Source organism: Scyliorhinus torazame, chromosome 15, assembly GCF_047496885.1.
Source record: "Scyliorhinus torazame isolate Kashiwa2021f chromosome 15, sScyTor2.1, whole genome shotgun sequence".
Lineage (NCBI taxonomy): Eukaryota > Metazoa > Chordata > Chondrichthyes > Carcharhiniformes > Scyliorhinidae > Scyliorhinus > Scyliorhinus torazame.
Window position 1 is genome coordinate 88,739,734 of NC_092721.1, and position 27,695 is coordinate 88,767,428.

At 43.3% G+C, this 27,695-nt stretch overlaps 1 protein-coding gene across 3 annotated transcripts in view; it reads left to right on the forward strand.

The window, feature by feature from the left end:
• The window catches only part of LOC140391672 (sestrin-3-like), a 111,341-nt gene that overhangs the window by 30,584 nt on the left and 53,062 nt on the right, over nt 1-27,695 (forward strand). The window contains exon 2 of one of the 3 annotated variants that reach the window (XM_072476401.1): nt 24,573-24,641. The exons of 1 other annotated variant lie outside the window; for it this stretch is intronic. In XM_072476401.1, coding sequence (XP_072332502.1) covers nt 24,573-24,641 — 69 coding nt within the window. The remainder of the gene's footprint in view (nt 1-24,572; nt 24,642-27,695) is intronic. One more of the 3 variants, XM_072476402.1, reaches the window with a different exon arrangement.

Consider the following 27,695-nt stretch of genomic DNA (forward strand, 5'->3'; position numbering starts at 1 on the left):
TCCTGACAATCCAGCTGTTCCGTGGGGGAAAAGAAAAGGGAGCTGCTTTTGTTGAAAGCAGGCTCAGATGAGTGTGAAACACTAGAGCCAAAAGGCATGCAGCTGTCTGATATTTTGTGCGAGCTTGAGCATCAGAACCTCCAGCCATTGGAGAACAAGAAATCAGTTGGCCGGTGAGGACATTGGAGACATTATCATGGCCTTGGAAAAAACCTGTCCATTCATTGTTATTTTGTGGAATTTCAAGAGCGGTTTACAGGACAATGTGCGCAATTTTCTTTTTTAAAAGTGAATGCATTAGCAACATAAAGCTGTGTCGATAATTTCATGGTTTTGTTTTTTGCAATATTTGGAGATAATATCTGCTGCTCCAGCACTGGATGTTGGACAGGCAGGCTGACCGTTTAGAGACCGTGGAAGGGTAGAATGAGGTGGTGGGTGAGGTAGAACTAGATGTCATCAGCGTACATGTCGAAACTGGCACATGTTGTCAGTGGATTTCAGTGAGAGGTTTAAGAGTAAATCCTTGGGACATGATGTAACAGTGCAGGACTGAGCAGGGAAGCTATTGCAGGTTTTTATCTGGCTATGATTGGATTGATAAGGGAATTTGGGGAGTGCAGTTCTACCTAGCTAGATGGTGGTGAGGTATTGGAAGAGGATGCTGTAAAAAATAAAAAAAAGAGGGATACGTTGCCCGTGTCACCATTAGGTAGATATCATTTGTGAGTTTGAACACCATTTTGGCACTGCAAGGATGGAAATCTAATTCAAACACCAAGCTCTAGGAATGATAGACTTGAATTTGGGAGACAACAGCATAGAGCAAAAAGGCAGGTTGGAGATGAGTAAGTAGCAACTGGGGACGAAAGGTTAGTTTATTGAAGCGAGGGGTGATAACAGTACTTGAAGAGACAAAATAGTTTGCCAATGTCAGCTAATATAGAAACTTTAGGTTACTGTCTATGTGCAGGCAATTTACAAGATCAGCAAATTGAAACAATATCGTTAACTGTTCTTGATACAGAACATATAGTACAAAATAAGCAACAATTTATAATCAACATTTTCATATCAAGAATGCTTGACAACAATAAGATACTTTTAATCGAGGAAAATGTTCCAAAGGGCTTAATAATCAATGGAATATTTACACTGATGCAGTAAATCATTTTCCAAAAATAAAATATCCAGTTATTCGACATCTCTATCTTTATTTTTAAAAATATATTCCTTTTTCATGGGCTGAGCATTTGTTGCCCATCCCTAATTGTCCTCGAGAAAGGTGGTGGTGGGCTGCTGCAGTACATCTTGTGTAATGATACATGTTACTGCCGCTGTGCATCGGAGGTGAAGAAAATAATAGGTGGTAGATGCTGATCAGGTGGTCTGCTTTGTGCAGGATGGTGTTAAGTGAGTATTGTTGGAGCCGTACTCATCCCGGAAAGTGGAGAGTTTCCCAGCACATTCCTGATTTGTGCCTCATGGATGGTGGACGGGCTTTGGGGAGTCGGGAAGTTAGTTACTCGCTGCAGAATTTGCAGCCTGAGATCTGCTCTTGTAGCCACATTATTTATAAGTCCAGTTCAGTTTCTGGTCAGTGGTAAACCTCCAGGATGTTGATAGTTGGGGATACAGAGAATCGTAGAATTTACAGTGCAGAAGGAGGCCATTTGGCCCATCACGTCTGCACCGGCCCTTGGAAAGAGCACCCCACTTAAGTCCACACCTCCACCCTATCCCCGTAACCCTAACCTTTTTGGACACTCAGGCAATTTAGCCTGGCCAATCCACCTAACCTGCACATCTTTCGGGACTTGTGGGAGGAAACCGGAGCACCCGGAGGAAACCCACGCAGACACTGGGAGAATGTGCAGACTCCACAGACAGTGACCCAAGCCGGGAATCGAACCTGGGACCCTGGAGCTGTGAAGCAACAGTGCTAACCACTACCGTGCCGCCCAAGCAATGATCATGCAATTGGATGTCGAAAGGGCGATGACTAGATTTTCTCTTATTGGAGGTGGTTACTATGTGGCACTTGTATGACGCAAATATTAATAAATGTCACTTCAGCCCAAGTCTCTTGTTGTCTGGGTCTTAACTGCATGTGGATACTCACTGCTTCGGTATCGCCTTCAGGTGGTGGCCATGGTGTGAGTGGTCACACACAGGGCGGCTCCTGCTTGAGGGCACAAGAAAGAGCTCTTTTACCTAATAGTGGGTAGAATTTTGATGAAAAGACATAGGTGAAGTTGGAGGAATAGTTTCCCAAGGAGTGGTATGCCTGCTGGTTATCAAACCCGACTGAACATAGAACGATACAGCGCAGTACAGGCCCTTCGGCCCACGATGTTGCACCGAAACAAAAGCCATCTAACCTACACTATGCCATTATCATCCATATGCTTATCTAATAAACTTTTAAATGCCCTCAATGTTGGTGAGTTCACTACTGTTGCAGGTAGGGCATTCCACGGCCTCACCACTCTTTGTGTAAAGAACCTACCTCTGACCTCTGTCCTATATCTATTACCCCTCAGTTTAAAGCTATGTCCCCTCGTGCCAGCCACTTCCATCCGCGGGAGAAGGCTCTCACTGTCCACCCTATCTAACCCCCTGATCATTTTGTATGCCTCTATTAAGTCTCCTCTTAACCTTCTTCTCTCCAACGAAAACAACCTCAAGTCCATCAGCCTTTCCTCATAAGATTTTCCCTCCATACCAGGCAACATCCTGGTAAATCTCCTCTGCACCCGCTCCAAAGCCTCCACGTCCTTCCTATAATGCGGTGACCAGAACTGTACGCAATACTCCAAATGCGGCCGTACCAGAGTTCTGTACAGCTGCAACATGACCTCCCGACTCCGGAACTCAATCCCTCTACCAATAAAGGCCAACACTCCATAGGCCTTCTTCACAACCCTATCAACCTGGGTGGCAACTTTCAGGGATCTATGTACATGGACACCTAGATCCCTCTGCTCATCCACACTTTCAAGAACTTTACCATTAGCCAAATATTCCGCATTCCTGTTATTCCTTCCAAAGTGAATCACCTCACACTTCTTCTCTACATTAAACTCCATTTGCCACCTCTCAGCCCAGCTCTGCAGCTTATCTATGTCCCTCTGTAACCTGCTACACCCTTCCGCACTGTCGACAACACCACCGACTTTAGTGTCGTCTGCAAATTTACTCACCCACCCTTCTGCGCCTTCCTCTAGGTCATTGATAAAAATGACAAACAGCAACGGCCCCAGAACAGATCCTTGTGGTACGCCACTTGTAACTGAACTCCATTCTGAACATTTCCCATCAACCACCACCCTCTGTCTTCTTTCAGCTAGCCAATTTCTGATCCACATCTCTAAATCACCCTCAATCCCCAGCCTCCGTATTTTCTGCAATAGCCTACCGTGGGGAACCTTATCAAACGCTTTACTGAAATCCATATACACCACATCAACTGCTCTACCTCATCTACCTGGTCAGTCACCTTCTCAAAGAACTTGATAAGGTTTGTGAGGCATGACCTACCCTTCACAAAGCCATGCTGACTATCCCTGATCATATTATTCCTATCTAGATGATTATAAATCTTGTCTCTTATAATCCCCTCCAAGACTTTACCCACTACAGACGTGAGGCTCACCGGTCTATAGTTGCCGGGGTTGTCTCTGCTCCCCTTTTTGAACAAAGGGACCACATTTGCTATCCTCCAGTTCTCTGGCACTATTCCTGTAGCCAATGATGACATAAAAATCAAAGCCAAAGGTCCAGCAATCTCTTCCCTGGCCTCCCAGAGAATCCTAGGATAAATCCCATCAGGCCCTGGGGACTTATCTATTTTCAGCCTATCCAGCATTGCCAACACCTCTTCCCTACGTACCTCAATGCCATCTATTCTAATAGCCTGGGTCTCAGCATTCTCCTCCACAACATTATCTTTTTCCTGAGTGAATACTGACGAAAAATATTCATTTAGTATCCTGCCTATCTCTTCAGACTCCACACACAACTTCCCATCCCTGTCCTTGACTGGTCCTACTCTTACCCTAGTCATTCGCTTATTCCTGACATACCTATAGAAAGCTTTTGGGTTTTCCTTGATCCTACCTGCCAAATACTTCTCATGACCCCTCCTTGCTCGTCTTAGCTCTCTCTTTAGATCCTTCCTCGCTACCTTGTAACTATCCATCGCCCCAACTGAAACTTCACACCTCTTCACATAGGCCTCCTTCTTCCTCTTAACAAGAGATTCCACTTCTTTGGTAAACCACGGTTCCCTCGCTCGACGCCTTCCTCCCTGCCTGACCGGTACATACTTATCAAGAACACGCAGTAGCTGATCCTTGAACAAGCTCCACTTATCCAGTGTGCCCAACACTTGCAGGCTACTTCTCCAACCTATCCCCCCCCAAGTCACGTCTAATGGCACCATAATTGTCCTCTTTCCCCCCCCCCCCAGCTATAACTCTTGCCCTGCGGTGTATACTTATCCCTTTCCATCATTAACGTAAACATCACCGAATTGTGGTCACTGTCCCCAAAGTGCTCTCCTACCTCCAAATCCAACACCTGGCCTGGTTCATTACCCAAAACCAAATCCAACGTGGCCTCGCCTCTTGTTGGCCTGTCAACATTGTGTCAGGAAACCCTCCTGCGCACACTGTACAAAAAACGACCCATCTAATGTACTCTAACTATATCTTTTCCAGTCAATATTTGGAAAGTTAAAGTCTCCCATAATAACTACCCTGTTACTTTCGCTCTTATCCAGGATCATCCTCGCCATCCTTTCCTCTACATCCCTAGAACTATTTGGAGGCCTATAGAAAACTCCCAACAGGGTGACCTCTCCTTTCCTGTTTCTAACCTCAGCCCATACCCTCTCTGCCACCGTAATACTGCTCTTGACTAGCAGCGCCACACCTCCCCCTCTTGCCTCCTTCTCTCCTTGCTCCCGTACCTCGGTCGATGTCTTCAACACCGCCGCCTTCACCAGGGCTATCGCCGCCTCCACCAGCTCCTTCATCACTGCCATCATCTCTTTCCATATCACCTCCATATGCTTAGCAAACTGCTTTTCAAACTCACCAACCATCATCTCTGTCATCTTCTCCACTGTGAAGGGCGCCGCCCCACCCAGCGACCCAGCCTCCGCCATCTTTCCTGCACCCGGGCTGACCTGTCTGCTTGATGGGGACCCTTCGCACACCCTCTTATTCCTACTGGGGTTTTTTTTCCAGTTCTTCTACATTCCCTTCCTTCCTTGTGTCTTCCTGCACCAGCTCATCCAAAAACTGCCCCAGGACTGGACATTAAATTCCAGAAAAATGAGCCCCAAGCAGAGCCCCCCAACGTGTGACTTCCACCTAAATGCTGCCATCGGAAAGCACCTGCATAGAACATAGAACATAGAAAATACAGCACAGAACAGGCCCTTCGGCCCACGATGTTGTGCCGAACCTTTGTCCTAGATTAATCATAGATTATCATTGAATTTACAGTGCAGAAGGAGGCCATTCGGCCCTTTGAGTCTGCACCAGCTCTTGGAAAGAGCACCCTACCCAAACTCAACACCTTCACCCAACACCAAGGGCAATTTGGACATTAAGGGCAATTTATCATTGGCCAATTCACCTAACCCACACATCTTTGGATTGTGGGAGGAAACCGGAGCACCCGGAGGAAACCCACGCAGACGCTGGGAGGACGTGCAGACTCCGCACAGTCAGTGACCCAAGCCGGAATCGAACCTGGGACCCTGGAGCTGTGAAGCAATTGTGCTATCCACAATGCTACCGTGCTGCCCTTAAGAACAAATAAATCTACACTATATCATTTTACCGTAATCCATGTACCTATCCAATAGCTGCTTGAAGGTCCCTAATGTTTCCGACTCAACTACTTCCACAGGCAGTGCATTCCATGCCCCCACTACTCTCCTAGGTAAAGAACCTACCTCTGATATCCCTCCTATATCTTCCACCTTTCACCTTAAATTTATGTCCCCTTGTAATGGTTTGTTCCACCCGGGGAAAAGGTCTCTGACTGTCTACTCTATCTATTCCCCTGATCATCTTATAAACCTCTATCAAGTCGCCCCTCATCCTTCTCCGTTCTAATGAGAAAAGGCCTAGCACCCTCAACCTTTCCTCGTAAGACCTACTCTCCATTCCAGGCAACATCCTGGTAAATCTTCTTTGCACCTTTTCCAAAGCTTCCACATCCTTCCTAAAATGAGGCGACCAGAACTGTACACAATACTCCAAATGTGGCCTTACCAAAGTTTTGTACAGCTGCATCATCACCTCCCGGCTCTTAAATTCAATCCCTCTGTTAATGAACGCGAGCACACCATAGGCCTTCTTCACAGCTCTATCCACTTGAGTGGCAACTTTCAAAGATGTATGAACATAGACCCCAAGATCTCTCTGCTCCTCCACATTGCCAAGAACTCTACCGTTAACCCTGTATTCCGCATTCATGTTTGTCCTTCCAAAATGGACAACCTCACACTTTTCAGGGTTAAACTCCATCTGCCACTTCTCAGCCCAGCTCTGCATCCTATCTATGTCTCTTTACAGCCGACAACAGCCCTCCTTACTATCCACAACTCCACCAATCTTCGTATCGTCTGCAAATTTACTGACCCACCCTTCAACTCCCTCATCCAAGTCATTAATGAAAATCACAAACAGCAGAGGACCCAGAACTGATCCCTGCGGTATGCCACTGGTAACTGGGATCCAGGCTGAATATTTGCCATCCACCACCACTCTCTGACTTCTATCGGTTAGCCAGTTCGTTATCCAACTGGCCAAATTTCCCACTATCCCATGCCTCCTTACTTTCTGCATAAGCCTACTTTATCAAATGCCTTACTAAAATCCATGTACACTACATCCACTGCTTTACCTTCATCCACATGCTTGGTCACCTCCTCAAAGAATTCAATAAGATTTGTAAGGCAAGACCTACCCCTCACAAATCCGTGCTGACTATCCCTAATCAAGCAGTGTCTTTCCAGATGCTCAGAAATCCTATCCTTCAGTACCCTTTCCATTACTTTGCCTACCACCGAAGTAAGACTAACTGGCCTGTAATTCCCAGGGTTATCCCTAGTCCCTTTTTTGAACAGGGGCACGACATTCGCCACTCTCCAATCCCCTGGTACCACCCCTGTTGACCGTGAGGACGAAAAGATCATTGCCAACGGCTCTGCAATTTCATCTCTTGCTTCCCATAGAATCCTTGGATATATCCCGTCAGGCCTGGGGGACTTGTCTATTCTCAAGTTTTTCAAAATGCCCAACACATCTTCCTTCCTAACAAGTATTTCCTCGAGCTTACCAATCTGTTTCACACTGTCCTCTCCAACAATATCGCCCCTCTCATTTGTAAATACAGAAGAAAAGTACTCGTTCAAGACCTCTCCTATCTCTTCAGACTCAATACACAATCTCCCGCTACTGTCCTTGATCGGACCTACCCTCGCTCTAGTCATTCTCATATTTCTCATGTGTGTAAAAGGCCTTGGGGTTTTCCTTGATCCTACCTGCCAAAGATTGTTCATGCCCTCTCTTGGCTCTCCTAATCCCTTTCTTCAGTTCCCTCCTGGCTATCTTGTATCCCTCCAATGCCCTGTCTGAACCTTGTTTCCTCAGCCTTACATAAGTCACCTTTTTCCTCTTAACAAGACATTCAACCTCTCTTGTCAACCATGGTTCCCTCACTCGGCCATCTCTTCCCTGCCTGACGGGGACATACATATCAAGGACACGTAGCACCTGTTCCTTGAACAAGTTCCACAGTTCACTTGTGTCCTTCCCTGCCCGCCTATGTTCCCAACTTATGCACTTCAATTCTTGTCTGACAACATCGTATTTACCCTTCCCCCAATTGTAAACCTTGCCCTGTTGCACGTACCTATCCCTCTCCATTACTAAAGTGAAAGTCACAGAATTGTGGTCACTATCTCCAAAATGCTCCCCCACTAACAAATCTATCATTTGCCCTGGCTCATTACCCAGTACTAAATCCAATATTGCCCCTCCTCTGGTCGGACAATCTACATACTGCGTTAGAAAAGCTTCCTGGACACACTGCACAAACACCACCCCATCCAAACTATTTGATCTAAAGAGTTTCCACACAATATTTGGGAAGTTAAAGTCATCCATGACTACCACCCTGTGACTTCTGCACCTTTCCAAAATCTGTTTCCCAATCTGTTCCTCCACATCTCTGCTACTATTGGGGGGCCTATAGAAAACTCCTAACAAGGTGACTGCTCCTTTCCTATTTCTGACTTCAATCAATACTACCTCAGTAGGCTGATACTCCTCGAACTGCCTTTCTGCAGCTGTTTATATAATGCCACCCCCCCCACCTCTTTTACCACCCTCCCTAATCTTATTGAAACATCTATAACCAGGGACCTCCAACAACCATTTCTGCCCCTCTTCTATCCAAGTTTCTGTGATGGCCACCACATCGTAGTCCCAAGTACCGATCCATGCCTTGAGTTCACCCACCTTATTCCTGATGCTTCTTGCGTTGAAGTATACACACTTCAACCCATCTCCGTGCCTGCAAGTACTCTGTCAGTGTTCCCTTCCCCACTGCCTCATTACACGCTTTGGCGTCCTGAATATCGGCTACCTTAGTTGCTGGACTACAAATCCGGTTCCCATTCCCCTGCCAAATTAGTTTAAACCCTCCCGAAGAGTACTAGTAAACCTCCCTCCCAGGATATTGGTGCCCCTCTGGTTCAGATGCAACCCGTCCTGCTTGTACAGGTCCCACCTTCCCCAGAATGCGCTCCAATTATCCAAATACCTGAAGCCCTCCCTCCTACACCATTCCTGCAGCCACGTGTTCAACTGCACTCTCTCCCTATTCCTAGCCTCGCTATCACGTGGCACCGGCAATATTTTCAATGGTATCGTCAATGCCTTATAATGGTTATGTTTCATCCTCTGGTTTAAGATTGTGTTTTTGAACTGTGATACGGGCACAATTCTAGATTGATGCAAGTTTCAGTGCATTTGAGAATAATGTCTGAGATGCTAACTTTACAAAGAGATTATAAGCTAATGTCCAGTTCTGAGGGAAGTTAAAGCTGAAGGAAGAAATGAAATTGACTAAATAAAAATGTTCTACTGATTGTACCTTGTGTTGATCCAATGCAGTTTCTTTTCAGTACACGTGTCTGTTTATATATTTATTATAGCAGCAGTGTCTTGATTTTGTAAAGATGCTATAAAGAAACACCTGCATCCTCCTGAATGAGGAAAAAGTCTTTCTAAAATTCCTCCGGTTTTGTTGGTTCACTTTGACATGTGGTAGCAAGGAGAAGAATGTTATATACTGTAATAAATATTAATTTTCTCGGACGCAATCATTTTCTAGACTCCTTCTCCTGAAGATGTCACACTCCAATTTTTTGATCAGAAACCGGTGGAATTTGATGCCTCTGTTAGTGGATTACAGTTTTGGAAAAATCTAATTTTGCACTTGTCAACATTTAGCTGTTTTAACCAAATTAAGTAAGAACTTGAGGGTTAAGAATAAGGAAGTGCTCGTTGGTCATTTCAAATATCCACAAACTCGCCCATTATAATTCTAGTATATTTATAGAAAAGGCATTTGGTATGATGGTGGTGAGAGATTAAATTTGTCCCTAACATTAACAGTGGTGAAGGGTACGGGTTCAGCGGCGGTGAAGGGTACAGATTCAGCAGAAGGGAAGGGTCAACAACTGTGAAGGGTCAGTGATGGTGAGGGGTGCAGGGTAAGGGTGGGGTGTGCAGCAGTGAGTTCCAGGTCAACCGTGCGCAAAGGTTGAGAATTTGGTGCAAGTGGAAATTCTGTGCCGGTGAAGTGGGAATTTTCTCATTCCTCTTTTTAATATTTGTCGTGAAATCTTCGAGTATTTGATTTTTTTCCCCCACTTTGTAAGTTAGTGTGTAGGAAGGTCAAGATGAACTTGCTGCCTCCAGCCTCTGTTCAGCTTGTCCTACCGGCACTTGATGTGATTCAGGAGGCTGAGAATTGTGAACCATCCACAAGAAAGCTGAAGTGGCATCTACTTGCATCAGAGTTGTGGAAGAAATTAAACCTGCCAGGTGCATGCCAATTATATGCAGTTGTGAATATGAACTTTCTAACTGGCGGGGAACTTCGTTTGGAAGGGGAACTTGATTCTGGCAAAGTGACTTGTGAATGCAAGCAAAAGGACTCCGACCTTGTTCGTTGGGCAGCTTTATCCACCTTTAATGTCCCGAGAACTTAATTCTTACAGTTCAACTTGACATTAGGGAAGCTGATTTTTGGCCTCCTGCCAAATTAAGTTCACTTGCCCACCATGCTGCCTGCTGCTGGTGGGACTTGAAGATTCCACCCAATATTTCTGAACCTGCTTACGATGCTCAGAACATTATTCTGTTACAAAGGTCCAGAAATAGCCTAATGATTATTTAGCAATCCGTCTCGGCAACAATTTGTGTATGTATGTAAAAGCGCCAATAGCCAAGGACACAGTAAGCACATCAACGTTGAGCAATTAGACAGCAGTAAAAGATTTAGTTGCTAGGCTGTAAACTTTAAATGTTCCCGTATTTTGTAATCATTTAAAAAAAAAAAAAAAAAAAAAAAAAAAATTTGACCTTCTCTTCAAATTATTTGCACTATCCACCTCTTGATTACCCCGAGCAATACTAGCATACACCCCTCCAGTTAACTTCTCTTCTCCACTTAGATGGCTGCTACATCTTAAGCTTTCCCCCTCTAACTGCTTTATCTCTCTTTTATCATCTGCTTTCAAAATGAAAGACTGTAACACCTTTTCAAGATATCAGAATATTGCAAAGCACTTATCCAGAAAAAGCAGGTCAAATCCAACCTGGCCAGTTACTGCCCCATCAGTCCACTCTTGATCATTAGCCAAATGATGGAAGGTGTTGCCGACAGCGGCACTTCTCACTGACACTCCGCTCCTGACCTCATTACGGCCTTGATTCAAGCATGGACAAAATAGTGGAAACTTCAGAGATGAGGTGATTTCATAGAATTTACAGTGCGGAAGGAGGCCATTTGGCCCATCAAGTCTGCACTGGCCCTTGGCCAGAGCATCTCACCTACGCCCACACCTCCACCCCATCCCTGTAACCCCACCTAACCTTTTGGATGCTAAGGGGCAATTTAGCATGGCCAATCCATCTAACCTGCACATCTTTGGACTGTGGGAGGAAACCAGAGCACCTGGAGGAAACCCACGCAGACACTGGAAGAAAGTGCTAATTCCACAGTCAGAGGCTGGAATTGAACCTGGGACCTGGAGCTGTGAGGCAGCAGCACTAACATTTGTTGCCAGGTGAGAATGACTGCCCTTGGCATTAAGGCAGCATTTGACCAAAATTGGAAGCCGATAGGAATTGGGGAAAACTCTTTTGAATTGAGTCATACCTGGCGCAAAGGAAGGTGGTTGTGGTTATTGGAGATCAATTATCTAATTCTCAGTGCACCACTGCAGGAATTCCTTGGGTTAGGGGCACAGTCTGAGGATACGGGGTGTGATGATATGCGTAAAGCAAGTTTGTACATAAATGTTCACCTCCGGCCAGTGTAAACCCGCCACATGACCCTGTAATCTGGGAGTTGGGGAGTAGGCCGTGCTGGAGGATAGATGTATTTTGCAGTAGCTCTACAATAGCTAATTAGTATTAGAAGTTTATTATTTTATTTATCCTAGTTATTTTATCACGCAGTTGTTCCATAATAAATTATTTAAACTATATGTTCTGTAGTTCATCTTTCACTTCGGCCAGTCTACAGAACATGACACTGGGTAGACCATTTAGGACAGAGATAAGGAAACATTTATTCACCCAAGAGAGTGGTCAGCCTGTGGAATTAGTTACCACAGGAAGTAGTTGAGGCCAAAACATTGTATGTTTTCAAGAAGCAGTTAGATATCGCACATAGGGTGAAGGAGATCAAGGGATATGGGGGTGAAGGTAGGATTAGATTATTGAGTTGAGTCAGTCACTATCCTAATTAATGATGGAGCAGGCTCAAAGGGTTGAATGGCCTCCTCCTATTTTCTATGTTAGCGATCTAGGCCTGGTCATCTTAAGCTGCTTCATCAGTGACCCCCCCCCCCCCCCCATTGTATGGTCAGAAGCGGGGATATTTGTGATGTTCAGTACCAGTCAATTCGGAGATACAGAAGAAGTCCTTGTGCATGTGCAGCAAGATCTGGAACATATTCAGGATTGGGCTGGTGAATAGAATATTATTTTCCAAATTAAGTGCCAGGCAGTAATATTTACAACGAGAGAATCTAACCACCACCTGTTGATGATCAACAGCATTACCATCGCCGGAACCACAAAATCAACATCTGGGGATTACCATTAACCAGAATCTGAACTGAACGAGCCATATAAATACTGTGGCTATAAGAGCACAGAGGCTGGAAATTCTGCAGTGTGTAACTCTCCTCCTGATCCCCAAATTCCTGCCCACCATCTGCAAGGCACAAGTCAGGAGTGTGATGGAATACCCGCTACTTGCCTGGATGAGTGCAAAAATACTCTAAAGCACAACAGGGCAAAGTAGTCCACGTTAGGCACCCCATCCACCACCTTAAACATCCACTTTCTCCACCTTGACAGTGGTAGCAGTGTATAAAAGCTGCACTGAAGTAATTTGTCAAGATTTCTTTGACAACACCTTCCAGCCACCTAGAAGGGCAAGAGCAACAGATGCATTGGGACACCACTACCTGCAAGTTTCCCTCAAGTGCACACCATCCTGACTTGGAGCTACACCATTTATTCACCGTTGCTGGATCAAAATTCTGGACTCCCTCCCTAACAGCACTTGTTGGTACACCTACATCACATGGCCTTCAGCGGTTAGCGTGTGGCACGGTAGCACAGTGGTTAACACTGTTGCTTCACAGCGCCAGGGTCCCAGGTTCGATTCCCATTTGGGTCACTGTCTGTGCAGAGTCTGCACGTTCTTCCTGTCTCCTCCGGGTGCTCTGGCTTCATCCCACAAGTCCCGAAAGATGTGCTTGTTGGGTGAATTGGACATTCTGAATTCTCCCTGTGTACCTGAACAGGCGCTGGACTGTAGCGACTAAGGTATTTTCACATCAACTTCATTGCAATTGTTATGGGCGAGGCGTTTTCAGAACCCCAAAATGTATCATGGAGTTCAACCAACCTGTCCCTTTAATGGATTTGTTGCTTTTCCTAGCACATGGCTTTTTCCCTAGGTGTGGAATTACAATTATGGACACGTGGGTTTTTAAACACAAAACACTGTTTATTCCATGAACTCAACTTACCATCTTAAATAAACATTGGATCTCTTAACACCCTTTACTTCAAAGATAACTCAGAAAATAATGCAACAGTAATTAACTCCTTAAAATGTTCTTTCAAACTTCCAAGAGACTTAACACCTTTAAACCGAATCACACCAGGTTAAAGGATATATATATATTTTCTGTAGAATGGCAGAGATATATTAACTTGGTTGATTTCAGCTCCAGCACCTTCCTTTCTTCTTGCAGCTCTCTGGAGACACACACACACACACCTACGCTGCTTTCTCAAACCTGGCTTCCTCCCTTCAAGCAGATCACAGCAAAACAGAACTTCTCAAGCTGCTGTCTCAAACTGGCTTTCTACTGTTAAACCGCTCTCCGCAAAACCAGCCAGGCACTTTTTAGCTGCTCTCAGCAACCAGCCAGGCACTTTTCAAATTGCAAAACCACCCTGCAAAATGGCTGAACTGAGCTGAGCTCTACCCACTCTGACATCATTGTTTTCTTAAGGTACATTGCTTAAACATCCAGTTCTTAAAGGCATTCTCAGATGACTCCTCCCCCAAGAAAAAAACCCCATCAACTTCAAGATGGTTTCATTTTTCACTTTTGCACCATCCACTAAGAAATGTACACAGTAAATATACCTTTTCATTAAAAAAAAAACCCCACATGCAAACAGGTAAAATAATAAAGTCCTTTTTCTTTGTTGTTCTTACTCCAACCGAAATCCTTCTCGATTGACAGTCTCTTTGAACAAAGTCTCTGCACGATCCATCCATTCCTCTACTCCTCGGCATTTCTCTTTAGAATCAGATATTTTAGTTCAATCTGACCACAGAGCCCCTTGCAATTCTCCAATACAGGAGCATTGGTCATCACAGCTTTCAGGCAGTCAAATGCCTGTTGAAAGTTCACTGTCCATTGAATTTTTTTACGTTTCTTCAGCAATTCCATCAGTGGAGTAATCACGCCACAACCTTCGCACAACTGTTCGATCAAATTCATTCATGTTAAGAGATTGCATTGCCTCCCTTCGTCTTGAGGGTATCGGAAACTCCTCAAGGAAAGTGATTTGGGCTTCTCCAAATTCACTTTCGGCTAGGTTCATCACCAAACCCGCCTCCTGAAGTCGATCGAAGAACTCCATACAATATTTTAAATGCTCTTTCCATGTCTGGAAGTTGGAAATAAGAGCAGATTGTCCCACTTTCTCCAGGCAATCCTTCAATGCTGGGACAGGAAAAGAGTCCATTCTTGTAACTGCATTCACCTTTCTATAGTCCACACACAACCTTTGGGTACCGTCTGGTTTAGGTACCATCACTATGGGTAAGCTCCATTGGCTATAACCCACTTCAATTATGCCATTCTTCAGCATGCTCTCAATCTCTCTGTTAACCTGTGCCAATTTTAAAGGATTAAGTCTATATGGATGTTGTTTGATAGGAACAACATTTCCCACATCTACATCATATATAGCCATTTTAGTACTTCCCAATTTATCTCTACAAACTTGCCCATGTGATATCAATAACTCTTTCAGCTCAGTTTGTTTTTCCTCTGGAAGGTAGCTTAACAATTCATCCCAATTTTTAAGAACATCCTCATTTTCCAATTTAATTTGAGGTATGTCAAATTCACCGTCACTTTGGTTAGTCACTTTGAGTTAGAATCATTAAAACCTCCTTTTTCTCTCCTTCCCTTTCAAAGTACCTTTAAAGCATATTCGCATGACACTCGGTGAGTCTTCCTTCTATCTGGTGTTTTTTACCACATAATTCACCTCACTTAATTTCCTTTCAACCTGATACGGTCCACAAAACCTGGCTTTTAAAGGCTCCCCTACCACTGGTAACAACACTAAAACTTTATCCCCACTGGCAAAACTACGAACTTTGGATTTCTTGTCCGCTACCCGTTTCATCACATTTTGTGCAACTTTCAAATGTTGTCTCGCCAATTCACCTCTATTTAACCGTTCCCTAAAATTTGGCACGTAGTCCAATAGTGTAATTTCCGATTTCTCACTCACCAATTTTTCCTAATCAATTTAAGTGGTCATCTTACCTCATGACCAAAAATTAGTTCAAAAGGACTAAATTTGGTAGACTCATTAGGTGCATCCCTAATTGCAAACAGTACAAATGGAATTCCTTTATCCCAATCCTCTGGATAATTGTGACAATAAGCCCTCAACATTGTCTTTAATGTCTGATGCCACCTTTCTAACGCTCCCTGCGATTCTGGATGGTACGCAGTTGATTTAAATGGTTTTATTCTTAAATTATCCATAACTTCTTTGAATAACCTTGAGGTAAAATTTGATCCTTGATCAGATTGTATTGCTGTGGATAGTCCATATCAAGTAAAGAATTTATGTAACTCCTCCACAATCTTTTTAGCTGTAATATTACATACTGGAATGGCATCTGGAAACCTAGTAGACACATCCATTATTGTCAAAAGATATTGATTCCCACTTTTTGTTTTCGGAACCGGTCCTACGCAATCAATTAGGACCCTTGTAAAAGTTTCCTCAAATGCTGGAATGGGTATTAAGGGCGCTGGTTTTATCACTGCTTGAAGTTTCCCTATCACTTGACATGTGTGACATGATTGACAAAATTTAACTACATCTTTATGTAGTCCAGGCCAATAAAAATGTTTCTGGATTTTAGCTTGAGTTTTCCTTATTCCCAAATGACCTCCCACTGGTACCTCATGTGCAACTCTCAACACCTTTCTATACCCTACTGGCAATACTACTTGATGAACTTTGCCCACTTTTCATCCGTCTGCACATGTACAGGTCTCCATTTTCCCATCAAGACATTTTTACGGTAATAACACTCTGGTATACTCTCAGATTCCTCTTTCGTATATGCTTTCTGATATATCTGTTTTATTTCTACATCTTTCTGTTGTAACTCCGCCAATTTTCCTGAACTAAAAATATCCGCCTCACCTCCACCTGTTCTTGTTCTTTTTCAACCATCTGATCAAAAATCGTTTCTGATAATTGCACTTCAACTTCATCTTCACTCTTTGATTTCTCCTCTTCTCTTAACCTGTGACTTTGCGACCTTGTCACTACACAATCCGGAAAAATCCCAGGATATTCGTCCTTCAACACTTCAGTTGACTGATTTTCCATTGGCTTATCAACCACAGTAAGCATCACTCCCACCTGCAATCCAGCTATATCATTGCCCAAGATAAACTGTATTCCTGGACAAGATAGTTTCTCTATTACTCCTACTACCACTTCACCACTCTTCACTGGACTTTCCAACCGTGTCTTGTATAATGGAACGCTATTCCTCTCACCCTGAATTCCACACATCACCACCTTTTCTGGCAACATTCTTCCCAAACTATATAATTCCTCATCTCTTACCATTAAAGATTGACTAGCCCCTGTATCTCTTAAAATTGTAACTTCTTTACCTACTCCTCTTGATACACATGAGTAAACTTTACCCACACAAGTAAATTCTTTGAAGATATCTGGCACCTTCTTAACAATTACTTCTTGAACAGGCTGTACAATCGTTTGCACCTCCTTCGCTTCCCTTGGGCTTTCCTGTTTCACCACATCAGCCTTCTCAGTTTTTCTTCAACCACCAACACTGACTTTACATGGCCTAGTTTATTACAGTGAAAACCTCTGAAACTTTTCATTTCTTTTCCACCCTCCTGGATTTCTTTTTTAATCTGAGGTACACTCTCTTTATTGTCTCTCATCAGATCACCTTTACCTTTACCACTTGAGTATTTCCCATGTCCCCAGTTTCTATCCCTCACAGGCTGAAACTGATGTCGGAAACCAATTTTTGATGTATGAACTAATGCATAATCATCTGCCATTTCCGCTGCTAATCTCGCAGTTTTAACCCTCTGTTCTTCCACATGAGTTCTCACTTCATCAGGAATTGAATTTTAAAACTCCTCCAAAAGCATAATTTCTCTGAGCTTCATAACGTTTGGTCTATTTTCAAAGCCCTTATCCACCTATCAAAATTACTCTGTTTGATCCTTTCAAACTCCATGTAAGTTTGACCAAATTCTTTCCTTAAATTTCTAAACCTTTGTCTGTAAGCTTCAGGCACTAGCTCATATGCACTTTAAGATGGATTTCTTCACCTCCTCATACATTCTAGATACCTCCTCCGGTAGTGATGCAAACACTTCACTAGCTCTACCTACCAGCTTTGTTTGAATCAGTAATACCCACATGTCCTGTGGCCATTTCATTTGTTTAGCTACCTTCTCAAATGAAATCAAAAAGGCTTCCACTTCCTTCTCGTCAAACCTTGGCAATGCTTGGACATATTTAAATAGATTTCCACCAAGCCTTCGACAATGACGCTCTTTCTCACTATCCTCATCACTATCATCCAACTGTACGTTTCCCTTTATGTCTGCCAATTTTAACTGATTATCATGTTTCATGGCCATTTTCTGAAGTTCAAACTCCCTCTCTTTATCTTTTTCCCTGATCTGTATCACCCTTTTTCTTTTTGTTCTGCTAGGGCTATTCTTTCTTTTCTCCTTTCATCTCTCTTTTCTTTTTCCTCTCTCTCTCTCTCTCTCTCTCTCTTTCTCTTTTCCCCTCTCTCACTCTCGTATTCCAGCCGCTTTAATTCTTTCTGATGTTCCATTTGTTTAATTTGCAACTGAATTTTTGCCATTTCCAATGAGTCAAACTCTATCTCAGGCAACTTTAAATGCTTCACCACCGCCATAATTACCTCATCTTTTCGCATTTTGTCAGGTAATGTTAACTGAAATGTTCTTGCCAAATCTTACAGTCTGCGTTTCGTTTCTGTCCGTAAAGTACTACGTGTAACATTCACCACCCCCAAAAAGTTATGAGCCTCTTAAAGAGCCATTGTTCACAACACACTCCCCACTTAAACTAAAATACCACACCGGAAAAGCAACAATCCTTCACTGTCTTTAAGTTCACAAAAGCCAATCCAATCGATAAACTTTTATCCCCCTCGAGCCCCCAATTGTTATGTGCGAGGTGTTTTCAGAACCCCAAAATGTCTCATGGAGTTTAACCAACCTCACCCTTTAATGGATTTGCTGCTTTTCCTAGCATGCGGGCCTTTTCCCTAGATGTGGAATTACAATTATGGACACGTGGGTTTTTAAACACAAAACACTGTTTATTCCATGAACTCCACTTGACATCTTAAATAAACATTGCATCTCTTAACACCCCTTACTTAAAAGATAATTAAAAAAATATTGCAACAGTAAATAACTCCTTAAAATGTTCCTTCAAACTTCCAAGAGACTTAACACCTTTAAACAGAATCACATCAGGTTAAAGGATATATACATTTTCTGTAGAATGGCAGAGATATATTAGCTTGGTTGATTTCAGCTCCAGCACCTTCCTTTCTTCTTGCAGCTCTCTGGACACAGACAGACACGCTGCTTTCTCAAACCTGGCTTTCTCCCTTCAAGCAGAGCACAGCAAAACAGAACTTCTCAAGCTGCTGTCTTAAACTGGCTTTCTACTTTTAAACTGCTCTCAGCAAAACCAGCCAGGCACTTTTCAAACGGCAAAACTACCCTGCAAAATGGCTGAACTGAGCTGAGCTCCACCCACTCTATGACATCACTGTTTTCTTAAAGGTACATTGCTTAAACATCCAGTTCTTAAAGGCACTCTCGCATGACCATGTTAAGCCTATTGTGACGCGAGTAAATATTATTATTATTATTATTGAATTAGGCAGCTCGCCACCACCTAATTGACAATTAGGAATGGATAACAAATATGCCCATGTTCTGTATGAAGCGCTTTTGGGGGAAAAAAATGTTTTTGCCTTGGGCCTTCTGCTCTCCATATCCATTTCTATCCTACTTGCGTCGTTTGATTTCTTTCAGTAAAGCATTGTTGTCTCTAGGATCTGCTGTATAAATGCAAACTATTTTCTCAATTCCTTGTTTGGTTTTGGGCATGAACGGTAATGAAACAGTGGCCTATGTCAAGTGCATTTAACCGGGTGCTTCTCAGCGCTTGTAGCACTCCCGAGAAACCCTGCATTTAAATGGGACTCTGCTTCATTTCTGGGCCTCAGCAAGGAACGTCCCACCGAGGCCACACTAAGTTTCATTTCCTGCACAGAGGATCTCCACTCACCAATGCAGGCAATGGTGCCCCGATTTTTCGATCATCCAGAACCTCCCAACACCCCAATTTCCTTGTTGGGGAGTCCTCGACCAACCCCCCCACACCCCCTGAGGGTACCCCGGACCAGATCCCCAGGCAATATGCCACCATGCAGTGTTCCTGCAACCCTGGCAGTCCCACTTAGGCACCCTGCCGAGGTCCCCAGGTGTACTGGTACCAGGGTGCTCCCACCACCCGGGAGCCTCTGATCGTCTGGGAGACCTCCTCCAGTGTCGTTCTGTCTGATCTCAGTTTGTGGAGACCAGTGTTAAACCGTGCCCGGCTGGGGCCTCCTCAGTGAGGGATTCAATCCCAAACACAGGTTAGATCCGGCGAGTGCAGATTCAAATATGCCTAACTGCACACTTAATTATGCAATTTAGGTCCTGCTCATTGTGGGTGGGATCCAGATCGCGAATCTTGCGAGATCCCATTAGATCTTGAGGCCTGATGAGCTGGGTAAATCTCGCATGCGGTCTCTTGAGATTTGCCGGCCACGTCGCATCACAAGTTGGGTGCGGTGCGGCCTTTAGATTTCACCCTTATTTTTTCAACCTTCTATTATAATAACCTTTATTATCACAAATATGCTTACATTACCACTGCAATGAAGTTACTGTGAAAAGCCCATAGTTGCCACACTCCAGCATCTGTTCAGGTACACGGCGAGAGAATTCAGAATGTCCAAATTACCTAACAGCACGTCTTTTGGGACTTGTGGGAGGAAACCGGAGCACCCGGAGGAAACCCACGCAGACACTGGAAGAACGTGCAGACTCCGCACAGACAGTGACCCAAGCCAGGAATCTAACCTGGGACCTTGGAGCTGTGATGCAACAGCGCTAACCACTGTGCTACCGTGCCGCTCATCTGTAATGATTTTGTTTACTTTTAATATGACGTAAGCATAATTTATTCTTGTTTTTTCCAGGGAAATTGGGAAAGTTCTATAGAAATGAAACAAGGTTACACAATAGTGCAAATTTGAACAAGCAATATTGCTTTGTGCCTTTATCGCTTGGAGAGATTCCCATCTTATAAACCTTCCACACAACAATTACAAGCAGAGGAAAATCCCTTCACTCTCATCACGAGCTGTGTTCCAAAGAAAACAAATGTAAAGAGAATAGGCCAATCATACAGTGCAGCCTTTCCCTTCCATACTTGTCACAGGAGAATCAAGGCCCTCTAATCAGGGCCTTTCTGGTTTTATAATGAAGTGAATGAGTCTCTGTTCTTTACGACTTGTGTGAGCAAGCTAGATTTTCTGATCAGCAATACGTAACTGCCAGATGTAATAATATTGTATTAATGACCGTAAACTACAGTAAAGTCTTAGATTTGTGTTTCAACAACTCAGTGAGTAGATATGGAAGCCTGCATTCCTACTGATCAAAGTTGCCATGTGCTCCCACATTTGTCTTCAGTATGCAAAATACCGAATGTACAGTGCAGCGATTGAGTTTTGGCGAAGACGTCCTGCGATTAGAATGGCTCCATTTCATATTCACCTGAAGAAATGAGGTCCCCATAGTTGAGAATACGCTGCAACTACAGCTCTGATTTAAACTGAGCTTTGTGTCTTTATCACATAGACCGTAATATTACTTTTTATTTATACTAACTCTCTTAAATCTCGTTGCACAGGATAAGAGGGTCAAAACTTTATTTTCTGGATCAAATGGGTTTTAGTCATACTGTTTCTAATCCCTGAGCAGGTCTTCATCTTTGGATAATATATCTTGGTAAGATGGCCGTTACCTATTTATTTGCTAATTATGATTAAATTATAGAATTTGTGAACTTCCTGTTCCTGTGCAGTACTTTGTTTTAGTATTTGCATCAGAATGATGTCACAATACAAAATTTCCACAGCAGTAATGAGTTCAAAGTGATGCTACTTATCTGTAATTCTTAGAAATGTCCTAGTAACTCAGTTGACTTAAATGTTTTTCATGAGGAGCTTTGTTGAAACACTGGTTATTCAGCATGGCACTTCTCAAACACTCATGATTAAATGAGAGTACATAGGTGATTTTAATGTGTGGGGGATCTATGAAGAAAACCTATTGGAGTCGGATGATTTTTAATAACCTTTATTATTGTCACAAGTAGGCTTACATTAACACTGCAATGATACTGTTAAAAGCCTCCAGTTGCCAATCCAGCGCCTGTTCGGGTACACCGAGGGAGAATCCAGAATGTCCAAATCACCTAACAACACATCGTTTGGGACTTATGGGAGGAAACCGGAGCACCCGGAGGAAACCCACGCAGACACTGGGAGAACATGCAGACGCCGCACAGACCGTGACCCAAGCGGGATTTGAACCCGGGTCTTGGTGCTGTGAAGCAACCGTGCTAACCACTGTCCTATTGTGCCTCCCCAATCACAAAAAGAATGCAGAAGCGCAGTGACTTTAGAGCAGCAACAACAGGTTGCAATCATAAATTATTTATTTATTTATGAATCCCAGTGAATGTGGTCATTTTGGTGTACAGACATTCATGCACATGCAAAGATTTATTTTAAGACGATTGTGCCGCAGTGAGATGAGGTTGATACTCCGAGGCTTTGCTGCTTGACAAAAGGGTGCCCAATGTCTTAGGACAGTTTATTGCAGGCTATTTGGTCGGCCTATTGACCTACTGTTAGACGCTTGCGGTTTGAATATAAATCAGCAGATAGGATTTATTTCTGAGTTCTCAACTGTGAGTCCTTCCTCCACAATACTTTCATAAAGGGATATTTGATGTGTCATGTTCTCTGGGATAACACAGGCTGCAACTGGATGCAGCTTTAACCAAAAGATACTCCAGACCTTGAAGTTAGTTCAATCTGATTTATTGAACCAGTAGCACAGTTAGCACAGTTCTCTGAGTTCGACTCTCTGCTAACCTAAGTGTGGTTGCTCTGTCTGACTGAACCAGACTAGCTCTTAGCCACGTGCTGGAGGTGTGATACTGTACATACACCCTGACTCACTCTGTAGATGTTCATCAGTGGAAAGAGGTGGAGTGTGAGTGCCTCATGCCTTTTATAGTGAGATATCACCCGAGTGTCCTGCCTGCTCATTGGTCATGTCCTGTTCCCTGTGTTCATCAGCTGCCTGTCTGTATATCATTATCTGCATGTCTGCATATCATGACTGATCTGTTTTTTGTTTGGTGGCTTATAATGACCCCGCCATTAGCCTTTTTGATAGTTGTGCATATTGATGACCCTGTTCATGGTAGCTATAGTCTTGATCGATCCTTGGACTCCAAAGGAGGAGTAAGCTTATAAAGATGGAAATGACATCCATTTACTTTCAGTATTTACTTTTTGAAATTGGCGTTGACAGTCCCAGGTGTGAGATTCCATGAGCAACATGTCAGGGCATGTCTCCAGTGCAATCCATACAATTCCTTGGGGGTGTGTTGTAACCTGCCTGATTACTATTGGCTAGGGGCTATTGCCAATCCCACAATCCTCTGAGTATGAGCTCATCCAATGAGCAGGGCAGAGAAATCATTAGCAGAGTCACCTGCATAAATAGAGTTGGCCAATGTGGAACCAGCTAGACAGGGGAGATCAGTGGAGGAGAACTGCTGCTGTTGTATATATGTAAATTTATTTTCGACTCTACAATCTCATGCTGGATTCTTTGTGGCCCTCACAAAAGGGTGGTCCCTTTACAATTGCAGATATCGGGTGACTTGTGGCCATAATGTGTCATGATATCCACATTAACATATGGTGCAATCACACACACACACACACTGATGGACAGATCGACGGACCAATCAACAGACGCGCAACATCACAACCAATCACCAGTGAGAGCGCACGCACTATAAAACAGGGAACACCACAGTTCCCGCTCATTCCACCAGGAGATAGCGCAGAGCACAGAGCTCACAGCGTGCCACTCAGACATACACCATGTGCTGAGTGCCTCTCTAAGATAGTGCTAGGGCTGGGTCCACAGGTTAATGGGTAAAGTACGAACCACAGCCAGAAGTTAACAGTTGTTGTTATCCAGAATAATAAAACCGAGTTGTACCATCTACAATTGTGTTGGTTCGTTTGTATAGCGGAACACCCAACACGACAATGTGGTTCAGTAAAGGTAATTTGTAAATGACCAAAAGAGAATAAAGTTTGATTTACATATTTCTTTCATGCTTTAAGGACATGTCAGAAATGAAGGGAAAATTCAGTTAATTCGAGGCACTTGAGGAGTATTGAAGAAAATTTAGTGGTTAATAAATGTCAAAGTATGTGTGAAAATCTGTTTCTTAAGGGGTAAGCCACTAAAATGTACAGATTTTAGATGTTGCTCAGATTATCAAGGCACTGAAGAAACTGTTGAAAAACCAATGTTATCCCTTCTTGCAAATGATGAAGGTTGTTGTTGAAGCTTGCATACGCTGAGGGAGTGCAGTCTAGAGTCGGTGGTAAATGGGTAATACAACTTTCATTTATATAGTAGTTTTAATGTACAAAATTACTCATTATGTTTTGTAAAGACATGGCAAGAGACGAAAGGGAGGAATTAGAAGAGGTAACCTACACTAAGGTTTGGTGGATGCACAAAAGTGGATTTAAAAAAAGGAGTTCTAGAGTCCAGAAACTTAATGGTTGATAATTTTGGTCGAGCAGAATGAAAAGTTGGTCGATCAGGTGGGATGATCTGGAATGTAGGCCTAGAACGGGTTCTATAGTGGAAGAATATATGGACCTGAAAGTCGATTTGGAATCCATACATTAAGTAATTGAGTACTGAGCGGTGCCTGATGAGAATAAGGTGATGGAGAAGTGAGGCTTAGTAAAAGATAAGATGTGAATAATAGTCTTTGTAGCAATCATTCCTGCAAATAATCCTCCTTTTTGGAGAAGAAGAGAAACACTTTATTCTGGAATTTGGAAACCTATTTTAATCATTGAAAAGTTTTGCCTCAATAAGTGCAAAACAATTGGAACCACTGCCCACTGTTCAAGCTTTCAAAATATTTCAGCATCTATAAATGGTGAACTCCTTCTCTCAGCAGGATAAAGATGCGAGAGTCCCTCCACCTACAACAACTGGACCAACTGCCTTTATACCAGAGAAAGAGGTAATCTTTTTACATATCTAGAAATATTTAAAGGAATAACATTAAGCGAGTTGATATTTTTATGAACGACAAGCAAGGCTTTTGAAATTATAAACTTTATATGCATGAGAGTGGGACAAATAGTTTAGTACGTGACAGATGTATGAGAGTGGGACAAATAGTTTAGTACGTGACAGATGTATGAGTGGGACAAATAGTTTAGTACGTGACAGATGTATGAGAGTGGGACAAATAGTTTAGTACGTGACATATGTATGAGAGTGGGACAAATAGTTTAGTACGTGACAGATATGAGAGATGGCAGGTTTTAATTATATAATCAGTAAATAATAACAATGCAAAAATACCCAATATAACTTGTGGGGTGGGCAAAATGCTTGCATGTGTATATTCTGAAGAATAAAGAAAATGAACAATGAGGAACAGGAGCTATTGGGAAGTGACCAGATATTTGGGAGGTGGTGAGCAGAGGGCTGCAGAGGAAAAAAAAAATTATTTAAAAAAAATATATTTAGAGTACCCAATTCATTTTTTCCTATTAAGGGGCAATTTTAGCATGGCCAATCCACCTATCCTGCACATCTTTGGGGCGAAACCCACGCAAACACTGGGAGAATGTGCAAACTCTACACTGACAGTGACCCAGATCCGGGATTGAACCTGGGACCTCGGCCCCGTGATGCAACAGGGCTAACCCACTGCGCCACCGTGCTGCCTACAGAGGAAAGTTCAGAATGGGGGCCTAAGGTAGCTGAAGACATGACTGTATTGATGCTGTGGAAGGAAAAACACAATAGGTCAAAGTCTGAGAAATAGTGCTTGAATGGGTGAAGGAGTGTGGTGCTTTAAAACTGAAAGAGGTTGCAAATATGACGAGGGGTGAGGAGGGTGTATAAAGGTTTATACACCCGGAATAGAAATTAAAATTTGAGGCATTTGTTGATCAGCAAATAATGGATTTTGAGTGACCAGGAGTTAAGAACAAGATGGCATACAGCTGCAGCATTTTGGATGAGTTGTACTTTATGGAGGATGGTGGTTAGGAGACTGGGTGGGGAGGAATTGTACTATTCAGCCAGTTTGGGTGAGAGATTTGCTGCAAATGTACTGAGTTAGGGGTGGAAGTAGGCAGTGATCTGAAAGTGATCTTTCGATTGGATGAGTAATTGGATACACAACTCTGGGTTGAATAGGACAAAGGTTTGAAACAGTCGGGTTTAGCCAGTGCCTGTCATCATGGAGGAGGGTGGTGGCACCAGGGCCTGGAGTTTGTGGCAGTGGCAAATATATTGGGCTCTATTTAACTGGAGAAAATTGCATCTCATCCAAGATTGTATGTTCCTTGAATCACTTGACAGCACTGATGGAGAGAGGACTGAATATCAGAGATCTATTCTACAACTACTGATGTTTCCAAGGTGAAGCATGTAGATGAAGAAGAATAATGCCAGGGAAATATTTTTAGGACATTCTTGGTGTGGGGACACATTGCTGGAGATGCTCTGGTCATAATTTGATGGGTCAGAGTAGAGCCATACTAGGGACGTCTGCGAAGAGATGTTGGAGGAGGATAGTGATCAACCACATGAGGCTACAAATAGGATAGAGATTATGGCTCGCAACCAAAGGATGCCATTTGTGATTGACCAGGGACATTTTGGGTTTTGTGGCCGTGTCCAAAATTTCATTGAAGAGTTAAAAGCATTAGAGTTACGCTAAAGATGAGCATGAAGTTGAGGTGGTAACAGATTTGAGGACTTTAGAGTAGAAATTAAGGTTGGAGATGAGAGAATGATTTGCAGCCCAGAGGGGTCAAGGATGTTTTTGAGGAACAGATGCTGGACTTGGAGGACGCCGTGAAAACTGAATAAAAAGGCTATTGGTGGTGGTGAAAATAATACAATGAGCTTATGTTCACTTTTCAAGATGATTCTAGAGTAATAGGTCATTTGGGAAGAAGAGGTTAAGCCAGTTATGTGCCACGTACACTCAAAAATCCTCTGATTTCAGATGTGTGGGAGGGGCTACAGAGTCATCCAAGACTCTACTGCCGATGTCTTAACTCTGGTGAGGAAAGAGCAGTGCTCCGAAAGCTAGTGATTCGAAACAAACCTGTTGGACTTTAGATTTCTTACTGTGCTCACCCCAGTCCAATGCCAGCATCTCCTCCACATGTCTTAACTCGCAGCAAGCCCAATTTTCCTATCCCCGTTTGCTTGCAGATCTACATTGGCTGCCAGTTGTAGCGCACAAAGACTCACGAGAGACTAATAGAGATGAAGTCGATGAGGCTTTATTAAGCGTGACTTGTTCCCCGCAGTTCAGTAGCTGACTGGCCTGCGGGGGAGAACTCCAGGTTCTTATACTCCGCCTTCAGGGCGGAGGTAGAGGTCAACAGCCAACCAGGACCCGGGATCTGTCAGCCAATGACATCACTGCTTCACAGTCCCACATGACCCCTAATGCATACTACCACACCAGTCAAGCCACCTATATTGATATTAAAATGTTCATGCTTGTTTTCAAATACCTCCATGGCCTTGCCCTTCTCCAACTCTTTAAATTAACTCCAACTCTCCAGTCCTCAAAGATACCTGCTCTTCTCCAATTCTGACCACTTGTGCATTCCTAATTATAATTACTCCATCATTGCTAATCAGTTCCAAGCTCTGGAATTCCCTTCCTAGACCTCTTTCCCCCCCCCCCCCTCCACCTCATTTTCCTCCTTTCGGACCCTTCTTAAGCCCTACCTCTTTTGACCAAATGTTTGGTCATCTGACCAAATATCTCCTTTATGTGGCTTAGTGTGTCACTCTTGTGTTATAATGCTCCTGTGAAGCATTCTGGGATGTTTCACTACATTAAGGTAGCTGTAGTTGCATCAATGACACAGCCTGGATATGATTGTGTTGTAGCCATAAATTGCTCTCACTGGACTTGGTTTGCTTTGAAGCTTTATCTTCAGTGAATTAAAAGGTCTAAACATATTTTATAATAAACAAAATTATGTGGCATACTGCAGAAACTTAAATGTGTACCCACGAATCTCCTATT